At 40.7% G+C, this 16250-nt stretch overlaps 4 protein-coding genes across 8 annotated transcripts in view; 1 reads left to right on the forward strand and 3 right to left on the reverse strand.

Moving 5' to 3' along the window:
* The window catches only part of LOC119025582, a 15317-nt gene extending 12840 nt beyond the window's left edge, over positions 1-2477 (reverse strand). Inside the window, exons 1-2 of one of the 2 annotated variants that reach the window (XM_037109276.1) lie at positions 2179-2477; positions 1405-1527 (exon numbers count right to left, since the gene is read on the reverse strand). The gene's annotated coding sequence lies outside the window, so the exon portion shown is untranslated. The remainder of the gene's footprint in view (positions 1-1404; positions 1528-2178) is intronic. The other variant, XM_037109277.1, reaches the window with a different exon arrangement.
* The window catches only part of LOC119025579, a 23657-nt gene extending 7809 nt beyond the window's left edge, over positions 1-15848 (reverse strand). Inside the window, exons 1-2 of the mRNA XM_037109270.1 lie at positions 15844-15848; positions 14683-14723 (exon numbers count right to left, since the gene is read on the reverse strand). Coding sequence (XP_036965165.1) covers positions 14683-14716 — 34 coding nt within the window. The 5' untranslated portion in view covers positions 14717-14723; positions 15844-15848. The remainder of the gene's footprint in view (positions 1-14682; positions 14724-15843) is intronic.
* Positions 1-16250, forward strand: part of LOC119025585 (uncharacterized protein C21orf62 homolog) — a 100356-nt gene that overhangs the window by 49905 nt on the left and 34201 nt on the right. The window lies entirely within an intron of this gene.
* On the reverse strand, positions 3227-6769 carry LOC119025586. Of its 4 annotated transcripts, XM_037109286.1 has the most exons (6): positions 6488-6769; positions 6272-6315; positions 5122-5238; positions 4894-5003; positions 4172-4219; positions 3227-3956 (listed from the first exon to the last, which is right to left on the reverse strand). In XM_037109286.1, exons 1-5 carry the CDS (start codon positions 6583-6585, stop codon positions 4211-4213), a joined length of 378 nt encoding a protein of 125 aa, XP_036965181.1. In that variant the 5' UTR covers positions 6586-6769; the 3' UTR covers positions 3227-3956; positions 4172-4210. The 4 variants fall into 4 exon arrangements, with proteins under 4 accessions (XP_036965181.1, XP_036965178.1, XP_036965180.1 ...); XM_037109283.1 differs by having other exon boundaries at positions 4894-5238; XM_037109285.1 differs by lacking the exons at positions 3227-3956; positions 4172-4219 and adding an exon at positions 4362-4604.

Raw genomic sequence — 16250 nt, forward strand, 5'->3', positions numbered from 1 at the left:
GTGAATGTTACACTCGGGTCAGTGTGTCCTTCTGATGTTTCGCTCTCAGCTGATTTTCTGAGCATGCAGGACCTCAACCGCAATAATAATAATAAACACTTGAACAAAGCAGATTTGTGCACTCCCATGTTGATAAGAGCATTAGAAACTTGAACAATATGATTTATGAGTTTCATTTAGAACAGATTTAGGAATGTGCGGTTATTTTGCAGTTAATCCTGAGTCAACTGTGGACAAACAATCAGGATTAAACATGTTAATCAACTGACAGCCCTAGTTTTATAATCAGATAACACACGAACTGAGGTCTGAGTAGATGTGCGTCACTTTCTCACTGCGAGTGCAGTAAAAGTCAAGAATAGCCTCATTGTCTATCTGTGCATAATGTCATCATTAATGTTCTGCCTGAGGCGCCTTACGTATTCATACAGCTGTATGCTTTTGCATACGACTACAGTATGACAGGAGGAAGGACAAGTAGTTCCTGTCACCTGTCTGCACACGCCGACACTAACTCACTGATCTGAGATATCGATCTGTTACTATATCTTAGGAACAGAGATGTCTGGGATCGTATGTATCAATATTTCTGTATTGATCGTCATGCGTCACTCTTTGTAGAACTGAACAATGAGATGTTTGCTCACCTGGCTCTGTTGTTGTTACACAAACAACAGGTGTGTCTGTTGATCCTGACTGTACATTTTCTTAACAAAGCAGCCCTGTGGTTCACAGACTAATCTGTTTCTTCCTCTAAATTAACACTGTTGAGATTCTTAATCCTGCTCCTGGTGTGTGGATCACATGAAATTCACCAATTAGCACTCAAATGTTTGATATAATATGAAGGTCACACACTTTTATTATATGTTATTATATCTTGCATAACACAGTGAGCGGCTTTATAATGAGAAGTGAATCTGTGGTCGAATACAAAACTTGGATGCATGACAGTTTTTAACCACAAGAAAAGCAAAGCTCTTCTAAAGTATTTTCATTTGATCAGAAGAGGACGAGAAGCCTCCGAGGCCCAATATAGAGAAAAGAGATTAAATAATAAAAGCACTTAAAGGCTGATGACACCCTGCAAATTATGACTAATTTGATTGTCATCTTCCTTTGAAACACAGAGCACAATCATTCCAGCGGTGTATAGCTCGCTGCATACTTCTACTTGATAAACCACCTCTACCTGTATCGGGCAGTCAAGGAATGAATTATCAACAAAAACAGTTTCCTCACCAGACAGGAGGATCAGCAGGATGGTGGAGGACATGACTGGACTGCAAAACAAAGATAAGAATGTGATTCAGTAGCTGTGTTGTCATGAACAGAGACACAGCAGGTGTGACTGTTTACTTTAAAACGTGAAATGCACACAGCAGAGCTCAGCTGTTCCTTCACCTGGCACACTTTCATCTGTGAACAGAAAGGCAGCAGCTCACATATGCAGTGAACTGTCTGATGAAGGAGCATGAAGGAGGAACAGGCAGGACTGGACTTTCGGTTTACTGGAAGTCAGTAACCCTGTAAAGTCGATTTAAAAGTTTACAATAAAGGAGGCGATATTAGTTCCACCCAAAAGAGATAACTGAGAACTAATGATTACTTATCATGTTATTACATTATAAGTTGAACATGATTAATAATGGTCTCAGACGGAGAGATTTAGTCCCCGCATGATCTATGAGCCGCACCTTTTTTTTTCCCAGTGCGCAAATGCACTAACATTTACGGTAATGTTACTGAGCTCGCTGTGACTGTGGGTCAGTCTGTAGTCTCACAGTCAGACCCATGACACATACGGGAAGTTCACCGTCATTAACAAAGTGAAAGTATCACGATGGTATCCTTCCAGATACCAAAGTGAATGACAACGTGAGATTAAAAAAAACTTCACATACTGCTGAACTTAAGTACTTTTACTGTGTACTTTTGTGATCATGCAGGGACAAAATCCCTCCGTCCGAGACCATTATTAATCATGTTAAAACATAAGTTTCACCTTATTTCATTATCAGTTATTATTTTATCTGAGGTGGCAGCAATACGCTTCCGTACAGAACGTGTGCATGAGGAAGTAAATGTTACAGTTTGTTTCTGCTGTATTAAAACACACAGTCAGTGCCTTGATAAAACCGTGAAGTGAGATGTTAAATAAAAATGTATGAATCTTACTGAACAGGACAGAAGACAGTAAGCAACAGACGAGGTCAGCGTCTGAGAGAGAAGACCTCACAACTTTAACAGGGCTACTTTGGGAGCCATCTTGTATCTCCCTTCTCTCTCCCTCATCTGCTCCCTTTCTCTGGTGCTGCCTCTCAGTTCAGGGTCTGAATCCTTCGACCGACCGGCCTTTGCGGTCTCTGAAGGCGAGTCCTTCGGCGAGACCGTCGAATACCGCATCAACCGGTGCTGAATGACTTCAGTCCAGCCAGCCTCCACTCCGAAATCCCCCGTGACACTCGCCAGTTATTTTGTGGTTCCTGTTTGTAGAGGATAATACGGTAATGCAGTTAGAGAAGAGAATTCAAAATAAAATCACCGACTTATGAACACATTTCACTCATTTAAGGAATTAATTCATTTATTATTTACTTAATTCATTTTTACCATCCCAATTCTGATCACAGTGAAGCCTTAGACGATTGAGGATATGACATTTTAATTATGTGAGTGATTAGTCCAACATGAAAATAAACAGTAACTTGATCATCTAATTTCAAAATAAAAGCCCACTCAATCGTGAAATATTTTCGTTATCTCACTCAAGTTGAGATTCATGTTAAGAGGAACCTACCTGTTTCCACAGACTAATTTCATTTCTGACTGATAGCACCACTCCACCTCAGCAAGCCACTCAGATGACGTTCTGATGTGGAATTTCAAAATAAAAACCCTCTAAAATGTCAAACATTTCTGATATTTCTCTCTTAATTCTGATTGAAATCAGGAGGAAACTACCTGTCCAGTCTCAAATATCATTTGCAAACCAAACACACGTCAGATGCAGAGAGCCCACCGCCCCCTGCCAAAAGCAGATATCACCATGTTTTTATCCCATTTAGGGTGAGGGGATATTTTTTTAGCCTTTTATTTTTATCCTGCGTGATAAAGGTAGAACAAAATTAAACCATCACGGATTGCTCTGGTGAAACTAACTCGCTAATATCAATAATAAAAAAACAGCTGACCCTCTTCTTGAGCTCCATCTTGGGGATTAAGGACAACTAGTGGTTGGTTGGGTGGATCTGGATCTTGAACCAGAACTTGATCTTGAGCCTGATCGTGATCTTGAGGTTGAGCTTGAGGTTGATCTGGACCGGTGTGATGAGGGTAGAGAAGATTAATGATGAAATTATCAGAAGAGTGTATTTCTGCTAACTCAAAGAATTATTTTATGGTTCCCTGCTGCTGTATTAGTATGATGAGGGTAGAACTGATTTTTGATCCAGGGATTGATTAAGGTTAGTCTAAATAAACCAAATGACATGACTGAAATGAAATAATAAGTGTATTAAAGCAAAGTGAAACCACCAGTGATAATATTGTGCTGTAGCTGCTGTAGCTTGTGACTGACTTCAACACTATGTCAGGATGCAGACCATACAGACCAGAAATAAGAGGATGTGTTTGAAAATCGCTGACTGAAGTTCTCTTCATACCATGTGCGACGTCAGATTGGGTATGAAGTGACCAGATGTTTTCTGCTTACTGAACATTCTCAGCTCTACTTTACAGTTTCAGCCTAGTTGTGTTTATTCATATCAGGTCACACAGTTTCTGTTTGGTGCTTGAGTTCATCCCGTCCCACAAGTTGTTGAAACATAAAACAACAGAATAGAAAATCAGCAAAGATCACTCATGTTGCCCTCTGTACCAATAGACACCAGCAAGGACAAGGAGGAAGAGGAAAGGTAAAACTATTGCAGCCACATGAATCCCCTTGTTTTCACCTGTAGGTCAGGAGAAACAACAGATTAGACCTGCTGCAGAGGAGCTTATATGCCCCCCTAGAGCCTACAACAGCCAATGAGTGATTATATAGACAAGCAGCCCTCTCTCCTCTTTCTCCTCTCTGCTGAGCCAATAACAAGCCAGCCTCCAGATGATTGGTTCATCAGTTAGCCAAATCAAATCCAGAATTACATAACAACAAAACACTGCTCACCTTTCTCTGGGGGAGGAGTAGATACGGGTTGTGTTGGGTTCAGTGGATCTGAAGAGACAAATATCAGTTTATGTGTTTTTATGCTCTTTGTATTGGCTGTTTTTCCACCTCAGGACCTGTTTTTGACTCTTTTATCTGAACTTTAAAAGAACGCTAATGAGTTTAATGCTAATGCTCATGTTACTCTCAGGCAGGTATTTCAAGGTCACATGGATGGATGACCAGGTGCCTGAATATTTCCTCAGAAAAACATGTGTTACGTGTTCATCTTCAGCGGTGTTGTTCATGAATCTGAACTTGGACCATGTAAGACTACATGAGACTGGGAACATCTCTGTTACACAACTTCACATCCAACCAGGAGCATCTCTTCCTCAACTTCCTGTCTGGCTCGATTGGCTCTGTGCAGCTTGATGCAGCTGTGGTTTTGCTTCTGTCAAAAATAAACTTGGCATGTATTCAGAGCTGCTTCTGGGACGCTGCTGAAACATGTTGTGGTTCACAAGAATTGTCTAAACAATTGTAATCAGCTCCAGGGACGTTATCCAGAAACACTTGCAGATCTTCTGACAGCTTATAACCTTTCTAAGCCCTTTCTCACTTTATTACTCATAAAAACTGTTTAAACAAATGTGTTAAATGTCATATCAATCAGGTAATTAATTTAAACCGGTTCCATATAGATTTATTGAGGTTTGGTGTAAAGAAGCTTCTGAAATTACCTGAAACCTGCAGCGTGGATCTGCACCGTTCTTCAGATTGCTTCTCCTTATCGAATTTAATGTAGGCAAAGAATGTTTTCCGATCATCTTCCAGAGAAATGTTGTCAAGCCTGAAGGAAATATTTCCAGAACTAAACTTATCATGGAAGACTTGAGCCCTGTTCTCATATTTGTTGTTTGGGATTTGTATTATTTTCCCACTGTCCCACAGAAAGAAATGTTGTTCACCCTCCTGCCAGTAAACGCTGCTGAGTGTTCGATTATCATGGAGAGAGCAGGGGATCAGGACGGATCCTCCAACAGCTGCTCTGAGAAGCTGCTCTGAGATCAGACCTGTAATGTGTGCTAGAAAAGAAAACACATTTGTCAGTGAAAGAGAATTGATGAATCCCAAAAGACCAATAACATGAAAAGAAAAGTTAAAAACAGAAACTCTGAGTCTGACGGACAAACATTCACATTCAGATCAACTGCCGACTTTGTTCACACCAACATGTGGAAGGTGAACAAAGCAGCCGAGATACAAGAACCAACATGAACAACTTCATCTCCCGACCATCCGAGGAAGTCAAGAGCCGCTTTATTGTTGATGGAAACGTCACCACAACAACTGGAAACTCTTACAGGTCACATGTGAACAAAGAGCCTGCATCCAAGTAAACGCTCCTGTTGACGATACCCTCGCTCGATTTCTTTTTCCTGGACTAGGTGATAATAGAGGTAGAGGTCGCAACAGAGGCAAGACTCCATCTGTGTGGATGGAAAGGCCAGCATGGCATGTCGGTCTGATGGCGTTCAGCCTGACAATTAAACTTGATGCCGCCAGAGTACGTGGAGCCTCAAATACCACCAGCACACTGCCCTCCTCTTCCTCGCCCTCCCCGAAGGCTGACCACGATGGATAGTTTGTGACGGAGATGTCTGGATAACCCCTCATGAGAGAAACTGTCAACAGCGAGAGCTAAAAGTGTGGCTGCATCTTTCAGGTCGACTGACACTGTTTAATCTTTTCAAGTGTGAAGTTGGACACAGCATTGAATGTTACGTTCAGGTCAGTGTGTCCATCTGTTGTTTTGCTCTCAGCAGATTCTCTGAGCATGCAGAACCTCTGAGGTTGTTCTGGTGAATATTCTGAACAGTGTCTGTTGTTCTGGATTGTTGCAACAACTAAAATGATAATAATAATAATAAACATCTGATCACTTTAAATTCACCACATTTACCTCATTTTTATTCCCATCTGAAGCCAATTAACAATGTTTGAATAATTTATTCTCTCTTGAAAAAACTTGAAACAAACTTGAAAAACCACTTGTACCTGAATTGTACCATCAAGAAATGAATTTAAAAAAAAACAAAAAAAAAACAGTTTCCTCACCAGACAGTAGGAGTATCAGCAGGATGGTGGAGGACATGTCTGGACTGCAAAACAAAGATAAAGAATGTGATACAGTGGCGGTGTTGTCATGATCAGAGTCACAGCAGGGTGAGCCGCTGTGACTATGTTGTTGTTTTTTTAACTAAAAAAACTATCCTGAAATGCAAATATAGACAAACATAATGAGGAAGTATTAGGAAATTAAAGAGCACTTACCAGATCAGCTCAGCTGTTCCTCCACCTGCCACCGTCACCTGTGAGGGTCGTGAACAGAATGTAGGCAGCTCTGTTTGAAGGAGGAGCCACTCAATCATCTGCAGCAACTATAAACAGGCAGGACTGGACTTTGTGTTTACTGGAAGTCAGTAACACAGTAAAGTTAATTTAAACAGTTCACAATGAAGGAGGCGACATTAATTACCCCGAAAAATGTCACTCCAGTCCTCCTCTTCTCCTCCATGTTGAAGAAAGTCAGGTGAAGTCTCGTAGTCCAGAAACATTCTGGAGCTTCACAGTGAAACACATCAACGCTTCCAAAAACTTGGATTACACCAGGAGAGCTGTAAGGAGCCATTAATGTTTAAATCAAGTCTCCAGCTGCTTCAGTTGTTTAGCAGAACGCTGCAGCTCTGTTTTACTGTGAAGCTCCAGAAATGTTCTGTGGACTACGACACTTCACCTGATATTGTTTGTCTCTGCTGAACAAAAATGCACTGGTGGAGTATTTTCATTCAGTTTCCAACAGCTCTCCCTGTGTTTCTCAACTTGTCTGATCTGCACTGCTCCCAAACAAATATCACTCAGCTGGTTTATCTGCAGACCAAATGGTGTGAATCCATACCTATGTTTGGTTTTCACCATGCCATGCTTTCTCTGCCCTCTCGTACATGTAAATAGAGGTGTGGTTGTCTGCTCACGCGATGAGGGTACCAAGAGGCAATTATATAATCAAAAGTCAGGATGTACAACAGGTCAGTGATGTGCACAGGGCCGGGATAACGTTGGGACTGACGGGCCCCAGTCTTTCACATTGTTGGGCTTCATGGTCCTGTCATTGTTAAGGGAAAAACTGTGCTGCCCTCTTTGTGGATGCTCAGTGTTGATTGTAATTCATGTAACTGGATCAAGGACTACCTGTCTCATAGAAAACAATATTTGACTGTAGGAAACAATCTTTCCATGTTTTTACCATCGTCTAAAGAGGTTCTGCAAGGTTCAATACTCTGTCCTGTGTCATTCACAATCTGTATTCACAAAATTACATTCTCTGTAACGAACTGTAATGCAAATCTACATGCTGAATATACTGTCCTGCACATGAAGCCATTACAATTCTTCAGCAAGACATTGAAATGGTAAATGCTAAATACAAATATTTGGGTATCTGATTGATCAGAAACTCACACTTCAATTTCATGTCAACACACTTGTTAGCAAGCTAAGGCAAAAAATTTTACAGAATTTACAGAAACAACTATTTTCGTCATGTTCGACAGGAAGTGGGTCATTGAAGCTGTGTTCAGTGGTTATCAGAATCAGCTCAGTGTGTATCTCTTTCTGCCTTCTTGCACATGTAAATAGAGGATTAGTTCTGTGCTCACATGAGGGTCATATTGGACTTCAGTCCTCTCAGATCACACAGGTGACACTTTCCCTTCCTCCATTTGAGTGGAAGCATTTGGTTCATTCTTACTTGTGTTGTTTTTATGTTCAATTTTGGTTCACACACAACTTCTTCAGACCACTTTTGGACTTAGTTTTATAGTGAAAATAAAGACAACGCAGTGAAATAAATGCTTTTGCGAGCACCATTGTTTAATTATCAGAAAAATCCCAACACTTTCCATACAAATCCCAACACTCAGACACAGACGATACAGAAACTCTCACTGTGTGCTTAAAAATAAAAAAAAAATGAATAAACAGGAGACAAAATGATAAATCTGTCTATACTGTAAATCAGTCAAACAGATAAACAGTTCCTTCACTCATCAAATTAAAGAATGTTCCACACTTCAACCCACAACACAACGTAACAGGACCAAACACCAGTACTGAAGTAACTGGAAGTTTGACGATGTAATTATGTAACTTAGAGCAAAAAAACGTAACTTTGACACCTTCCAGGATGTTTCGTCTGGATCTCAGTCAGAACACATCAGAACAGCATCCATGTGATTGTAAACAGTCAACAGGAGCTTGTTCAGTTTAACAGGTGACACCAGGGAAACACACAGATGTCAACGTCATGATGTGTACCGTCCAACACTTCTGGTTCTGCTTTGCCGACAGGCTGTTTAAACTGGACACAGTTGAGCACCTTTCAGATGGTGCTGCTTGGTTCAGTGTGAACAAAGTTGAGCCTTGACTGTGGTTATAATGTGGAGTCTGTGTGTGGAAATAAACGGACCTTCATTCAGACCTGTGAGATGGGAGATTCTTCATGTAATTAATAAAATTTGCCACATTTAAGAAAAGGTCATCTTCTCCAGAACCACGGTCCAGCTGGCAGCTCTGTGTGACACCAGAGAAGAAACACACAGAACTATCCCAACATACTGTTGTCGGTCCTGTTTGTCCGGTTGTTTATTCAGCACCAGAGTTTGACTAACAGCTAATGGACTCACAGTTTAGTGGACCTGAGTTTGTCTGAACAAGTCTTCAAGTGATCATTTTAGTCTATGTGCAGTAGTTCTTCAGGTTCTTCCCTCCCCGACTCAGTTCTGATCCAGGTTGTCAGATACACTTCTGACTCAATCTGAGGCTCTGTCTTCAGTTCCATTTTCTTTTTTCAACAGTTTTTCTTTCTCTGGAGAAGCAGCAGCGTCCTCACAGGTGTCGCGGTCTGCAGTACCTTCACTCGTCCTTGTGGGACGGTAAAAAGCAGCTTGAGTCCCAGTTAGTGAAACAGTTTCATCAGCTGCTGAGAGGTTAGAAAGAGAAAGAGAGACATTAACTGATAGTATTATTATTATTATCATTATTATTATTATTATTATTATTATCTTTGAATGATCTCAGTTGGCATTTCCAAACTAGCTCGCTGCTCTCAACTAAATGCAGCTCACCCTCCTGAACTGGGTCTTGGGCAGGTTCCGCTACGATTGCATCTTCATGGCAGAGGTACAGTTGACTAGAGATTATTGATTTCATTTAAATTAAATGATCAAATGGCTGTGGGAATGTTTCCAGTGGTTGATGTTGATCTCTGGAGTAATGAACTAAAATCCAGTTCTGTATCTACTGTGGCGTCTTCTAACTCCAACACTGTCCATCAGCCTCTGTAATCACTTCCTGTTCATCTGTAATTGGTTATGAGACCTTTGGAGGCGTGGCCTGGTGAACGTGTAGTGTGTAAACAAATTAAGTGAGTCTAGTCACCACATGATGTTTCTGCAGTTCTGCTGCTTTAACCAGTTGAAACGTGACACATGGTGGTTCTGGTTCTGATTCTTATGATTCTTTGCTAATAATTACATATCAGGGTTGAATAATCTCTGCTGGCATTTTTAATCATCAGCTTCATGGATTGTTCTGGTGAGACTGACTCGCTGCCATCAACACAAGAAACTGCTCATCTTCACCTTCAGCTTGAGCTCCGTCTTGGGTATTAGGATCGACTGGTGATTGGTTGGCTGGTGCTGGAGCTGGTGCTGGAGCTGGAGCTGCATGATGAAGGTAGAACAGAATCAAACCATCCCAGATTGCTCTGGTGAAACTAGCTCACTACAACAAAAACCAGCCAACCCTCTTCTTGAACTGGGTCTTGGGGATCAGGGTCGACTGGTTCTCGAACTGCATCTGGATTTAAATCTGGAGCTGTCACCATCATTGTTCTTGTTATTATTCTTAGCATTATTATTTCTTATAATAATAATAGTTCATTATAAGTTTTAAATCATCTTCCTGGAGAAATGAAACTAGGTTCACTTCTCTAGTGAAACTAGGTCGCCGCTATCAATAACAAACCTTCTTCTCGATAATAATGATGATAATAATAATAATAATAATAATAATAATAGTGATTAATATTATTATTAATAATAATTATTATTATTATTAGTAGTAGTAGTAGTAGTAGTAGTATTAGTATTATTAATTATAATAATAATAATAACTGTCTTGGGGATTAGTGACGTCTGGTTGCGGGTTCAGTCGATCTAGAACTGTATCTGGAACTGGACTTGTGTGATGAGGGTAGAACTGATTATTGATCAGAGTATTGATTAAAGTGTGTCTACTCCAAACGACATGATTGAAATTAAATGAAATAATAAGTGTATTTAAGCAAAGTCAGAGTGATAATATTGAGCTGTAGCTGCTGTAGCTTGTGACTGACTTCAACACTGTCAGGATGTTTTTAACAAAGCTTTATTTTGACTCTGACATTCTGGACTGACGGCACCAGGCGGGCGCTCTACATACAGACCAGAAATAAGAGGATGTGTTTGAAAATCGCTGACTGAAGTTCTCTTCATACCATGTGCGACGTCAGATTGGGTATGAAGTGACCAGATGTTTTCTGCTTACTGAACATTCTCAGCTCTACTTAACAGTTTCAGCCTAGTTGTGTTTGTTCATATCAGGTCACAGTTTCTGTTTGGTGCTTGAGTTCATCCCGTCCCACGAGTTGATTAAACATAAAACAACAGAATAGAAAATCAGCAAAGATCACTCACGTTTCTTTTTGTACCGACAATACAAAAGCACAGCACCACCAGCAAGGATGAGGAGGACAACAGGTACAACTATTGCAGCCACATGAATCCCCTTGTTTTCACCTGTAAATCAGGAGAAACAACAGATTAGACCTGCTGCACAGGAGCTTCTATGCCCACACTAGAGCCTACAACAACCAATGAGTGATTATATAGACAAGCAGCCCACTCTCCTCTTTCTCCTCTCTGCTGAGCCAATAACAAACCAGCCTCCAGATGATTGGTGCATCAGTTAGCCAAATCAAATCCAGTACTGCGTAATTTAACAAAACACTGCTCACCTGTTGTAGAAACAGATGATTTCGGGTTCAGTGGATCTGAAGAGACAAATATCAGTTTGTGTATTTTCATGCTCTTTGTATCGGCTGTTTTTCCACCTCAGAACCTGTTTTTGACTATTTTATCTGAGCATTTGAAGAAATATAATGAGTTTAATGCTCCTGTTACTCTCAGGCAGGTATTCAAAGGTCATAAAATAGATGGATGACCAGGTGCCTGAATATTGCCTTAGAAAAACATGTGTTACGTGTTCATCTTCAGCGGTGTTGTTCATGAATCTGAACTTGGACCATGTAAGACTACATGAGACTGAGAACGTCTCTGAGAACTTCACATCCAACCAGGAGTGTTTCATGTTGTTGACTTGCTCAGATTGTGTTTATTTCATCAGTTCTTGATTTTTGTGCTTCTGCTGTTGTTGAGTAGCTACATAGTTAAACTGATTTGTTGTTCGTCTGTTTTAAGTGTGTTTGTTGTTAATATTTCTGACTGTATTGTGCTGTAGAGCCAGAGTCAGCACTTGGTGTTGTATTTTGCTCTGTGCAGCTTGACACAGATGCAGTTTTAATAAACTTGGCATGTATTCAGAGCTGCTTCTGGGACGCTGCTGAAACGTGTTGTGGTTCACATGAATTGTCTAAATGATTGCAATCAGCTCCAGGGACGTTATCCAGAAACACTTGCAGAGCTTCTGACAGCTTCTAACCTTTCTAAGCCTTTCCTAAGTTACATTATCTACCAGGAATAAAAACAGGTTAAATTAATTTGTCAAATGTCAAACATGTAATAATTCATTTAAACCAGTTCCTCACAGTTTAACTGTAATTAGATGCTCCCAGGCCACATGAATTGATCTGAATGATCTCTCACCAGTGTCGATCTTTTCAGTTCTGGTGATGGTCTTGTTGGAGTGAGGGTTGTAGACGACGCAGGTTACAGACTTTAACCCTGTAACGTTGACAGAGCTTGTGAAGGAGAAGGTTTTCTCTGTTGGATCCGACTGCGGGAACGTCTCAGCATCCTGCAGGTCCAGCTGTTCATCGCTGGATCTGTTCAGACCCTTCCATGATACCTGAGCTGCAGGATATCCTCCTCGTGCTGAGCAGGTTGCGCTGTTGGTTGTGTGGTTAACCGTCAGGACCAGATCCTGGTAGGGAGCTGTGAGTGTGACAGAAAGAGCAACTGAGACATTTACAGCATTTTGATAGATTTATTAAGGTTTGATGTAAAGAAGCTTCTGAAATTACCTGAAACCTGCAGCCTGGATCTGCACCGTTCTTCAGATTGCTTCTCCTTATCGAATTTAATGTAGGCAAAGAATGTTTTCCGATCATCTTCCAGAGAAATGTTGTCAAGCCTGAAGGAAATATTTCCAGAACTAAACTCATCATGGAAGACTTGAGTCCTGTTCTCATATGTGTTGTTTGGGATTGGTATTATTTTCCCACTGTCCCACCGAAAGAAATGTTGTTCACCCTCCTGCCAGTAAAACCTGCTGAGTGTTCGATTATCATGGAGAGAGCAGGGGATCAGGATGGATCCTCCAACAGCTGCTCTGAGAAGCTGCTCTGAGATCAGACCTGTAATGTGTGCTAGAAAAGAAAACACATTTGTCAGTGAAAGAGAATTAATGAATCCCAAAAGACCAATAACATGAAAAGAAAAGTAAAAAAAAAAAAAGAACTTCACGAGGAGAAGGTGCGTCCCTGTACAGAAACTCTGAGTCTGACGTACAAACATTCACATTCAGGTCAACTGGCGACTTTGTTCACACCAACATGTGGAAGGTGAACAAAGCAGCCGAGATACAAGAACCAACATTTAGTTTTTAGTCTCAACTTTGGAACAGTTGGGACCGCCTGAGGATCTAAGGCTGCGAGCTGCTTCATAAGAAATTAAAATATCTGTAATATATCTCTGGGCCAGACCTGAGCGTGATTTAAAAGTGATCAGTAAAATCTAAAGATCAGTTCTAATACAGACAGAGAGCCAATGGAGGGAAGCTAATGTTGGAGTGATGTGTTGTCGTCTGTTAAAACCAGTTGGAAGCCGAGCTGCTGAATTCTGAACCAGTTGGAGAGAGATTTTTGATTAATGCCTGAGAGAAGGAAGTTGCAGTAATCTAGTCTTGAAAAGATGAATGCGTGAATGAGTTTCTCCAGATCGGGGCTGTGAGCATGTGTTTTATTCTACAGACAGAGTGTAGCTGATAGAAGCAGGACTGGACCAGTTTATTGACATGAGGGATGAATGTCAGCTCTGAGTCAAAGTACACCTAGGTTTCTTGCAGTGGGTTTTATGTTGCCGGAGACGGAACCAAGGGCTTGCTGATAAAGACTAATATGGTTTGGGGGTGAACAACATGATTTCTGTGGACAAATAATCAGGATTAAATATGTTAATCCACTGAGAGTCCTCATTTTACAGTCAGATAACATGCAAACTGAGGCCTGATTCATCACTGCGAGTGCAGTAAGAGTCAAGAATAGCCTCATTGTCTATCTGTGCATAATGTCATCATTAATGTTCTGCCTGAGGCGCCTTACGTATTCATACAGCTGTATTTTGCATACGACTACAGTATGACAGGAGGAAGGACAAGTAGTTCCTGTCACCTGTCTGCACACGCCGACACTAACTCACTGATCTGAGATATCGATCTGTTACTATATCTTAGGAACAGAGATGTCTGGGATCGTATGTATCAATATTTCTGTATTGATCGTCATGCGTCACTCTTTGTAGAACTGAACAATGAGATGTTTGCTCACCTGGCTCTGTTGTTGTTACACAAACAACAGGTGTGTCTGTTGATCCTGACTGTACATTTTCTTAACAAAGCAGCCCTGTGGTTCACAGACTAATCTGTTTCTTCCTCTAAATTAACACTGTTGAGATTCTTAATCCTGCTCCTGGTGTGTGGATCACATGAAATTCACCAATTAGCACTCAAATGTTTGATATAATATGAAGGTCACACACTTTTATTATATGTTATTATATCTTGCATAACACAGTGAGCGGCTTTATAATGAGAAGTGAATCTGTGGTCGAATACAAAACTTGGATGCATGACAGTTTTTAACCACAAGAAAAGCAAAGCTCTTCTAAAGTATTTTCATTTGATCAGAAGAGGACGAGAAGCCTCCGAGGCCCAATATAGAGAAAAGAGATTAAATAATAAAAGCACTTAAAGGCTGATGACACCCTGCTGCCCTGCAGAATCAAATCAAAGATCTCACTCCAGTTTACAGCGAAACAAATTATGACTAATCTGATTGTCATCTTCCTTTGAAACACAGAGCACAATCATTCCAGCGGTGTATAGCTCGCTGCATACTTCTACTTGATAAACCACCTCTACCTGTATCGGGCAGTCAAGGAATGAATTATTAACAAAAACAGTTTCCTCACCAGACAGGATGATCAGCAGGATGGTGGAGGACATGACTGGACTGCAAAACAAAGATAAGAATGTGATTCAGTAGCTGTGTTGTCATGAACAGAGTCACAGCAGGTGTGACTATGTTCTTTTTAAAACATGAAATGCACACAGCAGAAACAGGAAACGGATCTTATTACATGATAACTTATCATGTTATTACATGATAACTTATCATGTTATTACATGATAACTTATCATGTTATTACATGATAAGTTGAACATGATTAATAATGGTCTCGGACGGAGAGATTTAGTCCCCGTATGATCTATGAGCCGCACCTGTTTTTCCAGTACGCACATTTACGGTAACGTTACTGAGACCGCTCTGACTGTGGGTCAGTCTGTAGTCTCACAGTCAGACCCATGACACATACGGGAAGTTATTGTTCCCAGTCATTATTCCTGGTAAAAAACTCAAAGTATCACGATGGTATCCTTCCAGATACCAAAGTAAAGGACAACTTGAGATTAAAAAAAAAAAAATTCTTAAAGTAGTCCAAACTTCACATACTGCTGAACTTAAGTACTTTTACTGTGTACTTTTGTGATCATGCAGGGACAAAATCCCTCCGTCCGAGACCATTATTAATCATGTTAAAACATAAGTTTCACCTTATTTCATTATCACTTTTTATTTTATCTGATGTGGCAGCAATACGCTTCCGTACAGAACGTGTGCATGAGGAAGTAAATGTTACAGTTTGTTTCTGCTGTATTAAAACACACAGTCAGTGCCTTGATAAAACGGTGAAGTGAGATAAAAATAAATAAAAATGTATGAATCTTACCGAACAGGACAGAAGACAGTAAGCAACAGACGAGGTCAGCGTCTGAGAGAGAAGAGCTCACACCTTTAACAGGGCTACTTTGGGAGCCATCTTGTATCTCCCGTCTCTCTCCCTCATCTGCTCCCTTTCTCTGGTGCTGCCTCTCAGTTCAGGGTCTGAATCGGCCTTTGCAGTCTTTGAAGGCGAGTCCTTTAGCAAGACTGTGTTTTTTTATAACATGCAAAATGCAAATGTAGAAAAACATGATGAGGAAGTATTGGATAATATTACAAAACTCCTGATCGTATCACCAGTGTTTCCCTCCATCTCAATAACTACGACTGTAAATTAAAGAGCACCTACCAGATCAAATCGTCTCACAGCAGAGCTCAACTGTTCGTCCACCTCACACAGTCACCTGTGAACAGAAGGCAGGCAGCTCAAATATGCAAGTGAGCCATCGGAATGAGCCGCTCCTTAATCATCTGCAGCGACTCTAAACAAGCAGGACCGGACTTGGTGTTGACTGGAAGTTAGTAACACAATAATGTCAATTTAAACAGTTTACAATAAAGGAGGCGACATTAGTTCCCCTCATAAAAATCACTGCAGTCCTCCTCTCCTCCTCCATGTTGATGAAAGTCAGGTGAAGTGTCGTAGTCCACAAAACATTTCTGGAGCTTCACAGTGAAACATGTCAAGACTTCCAAAAACTTGGATTACACCAGGAGAGCTGTAAGGAGCCATATATGTTTTAAATCAAGTCTCCA

This window comes from Acanthopagrus latus, chromosome 9 (assembly GCF_904848185.1).
Source record: "Acanthopagrus latus isolate v.2019 chromosome 9, fAcaLat1.1, whole genome shotgun sequence".
Taxonomy (NCBI): domain Eukaryota; kingdom Metazoa; phylum Chordata; class Actinopteri; order Spariformes; family Sparidae; genus Acanthopagrus; species Acanthopagrus latus.

What these genes read in the sequence shown, in the direction of transcription:
- LOC119025586 (XM_037109283.1), bottom strand. Translation starts at nt 6,585, where the DNA reads ATGATTGAGTGGCTCCTCCTTCAAACAGAGCTGCCTACATTCTGTTCA. An exon ending in GGAACAGCTGAGCTGATCTG is followed by an intron (nt 6,316 to 6,487) that starts GTAAGTGCTCTT and finishes TTTGTTTTGCAG; the next exon opens with TCCAGACATGTCCTCCACCA. An exon ending in GCTGATACTCCTACTGTCTG is followed by an intron (nt 5,239 to 6,271) that starts GTGAGGAAACTG and finishes TTTCTTTTCTAG; the next exon opens with CACACATTACAGGTCTGATC.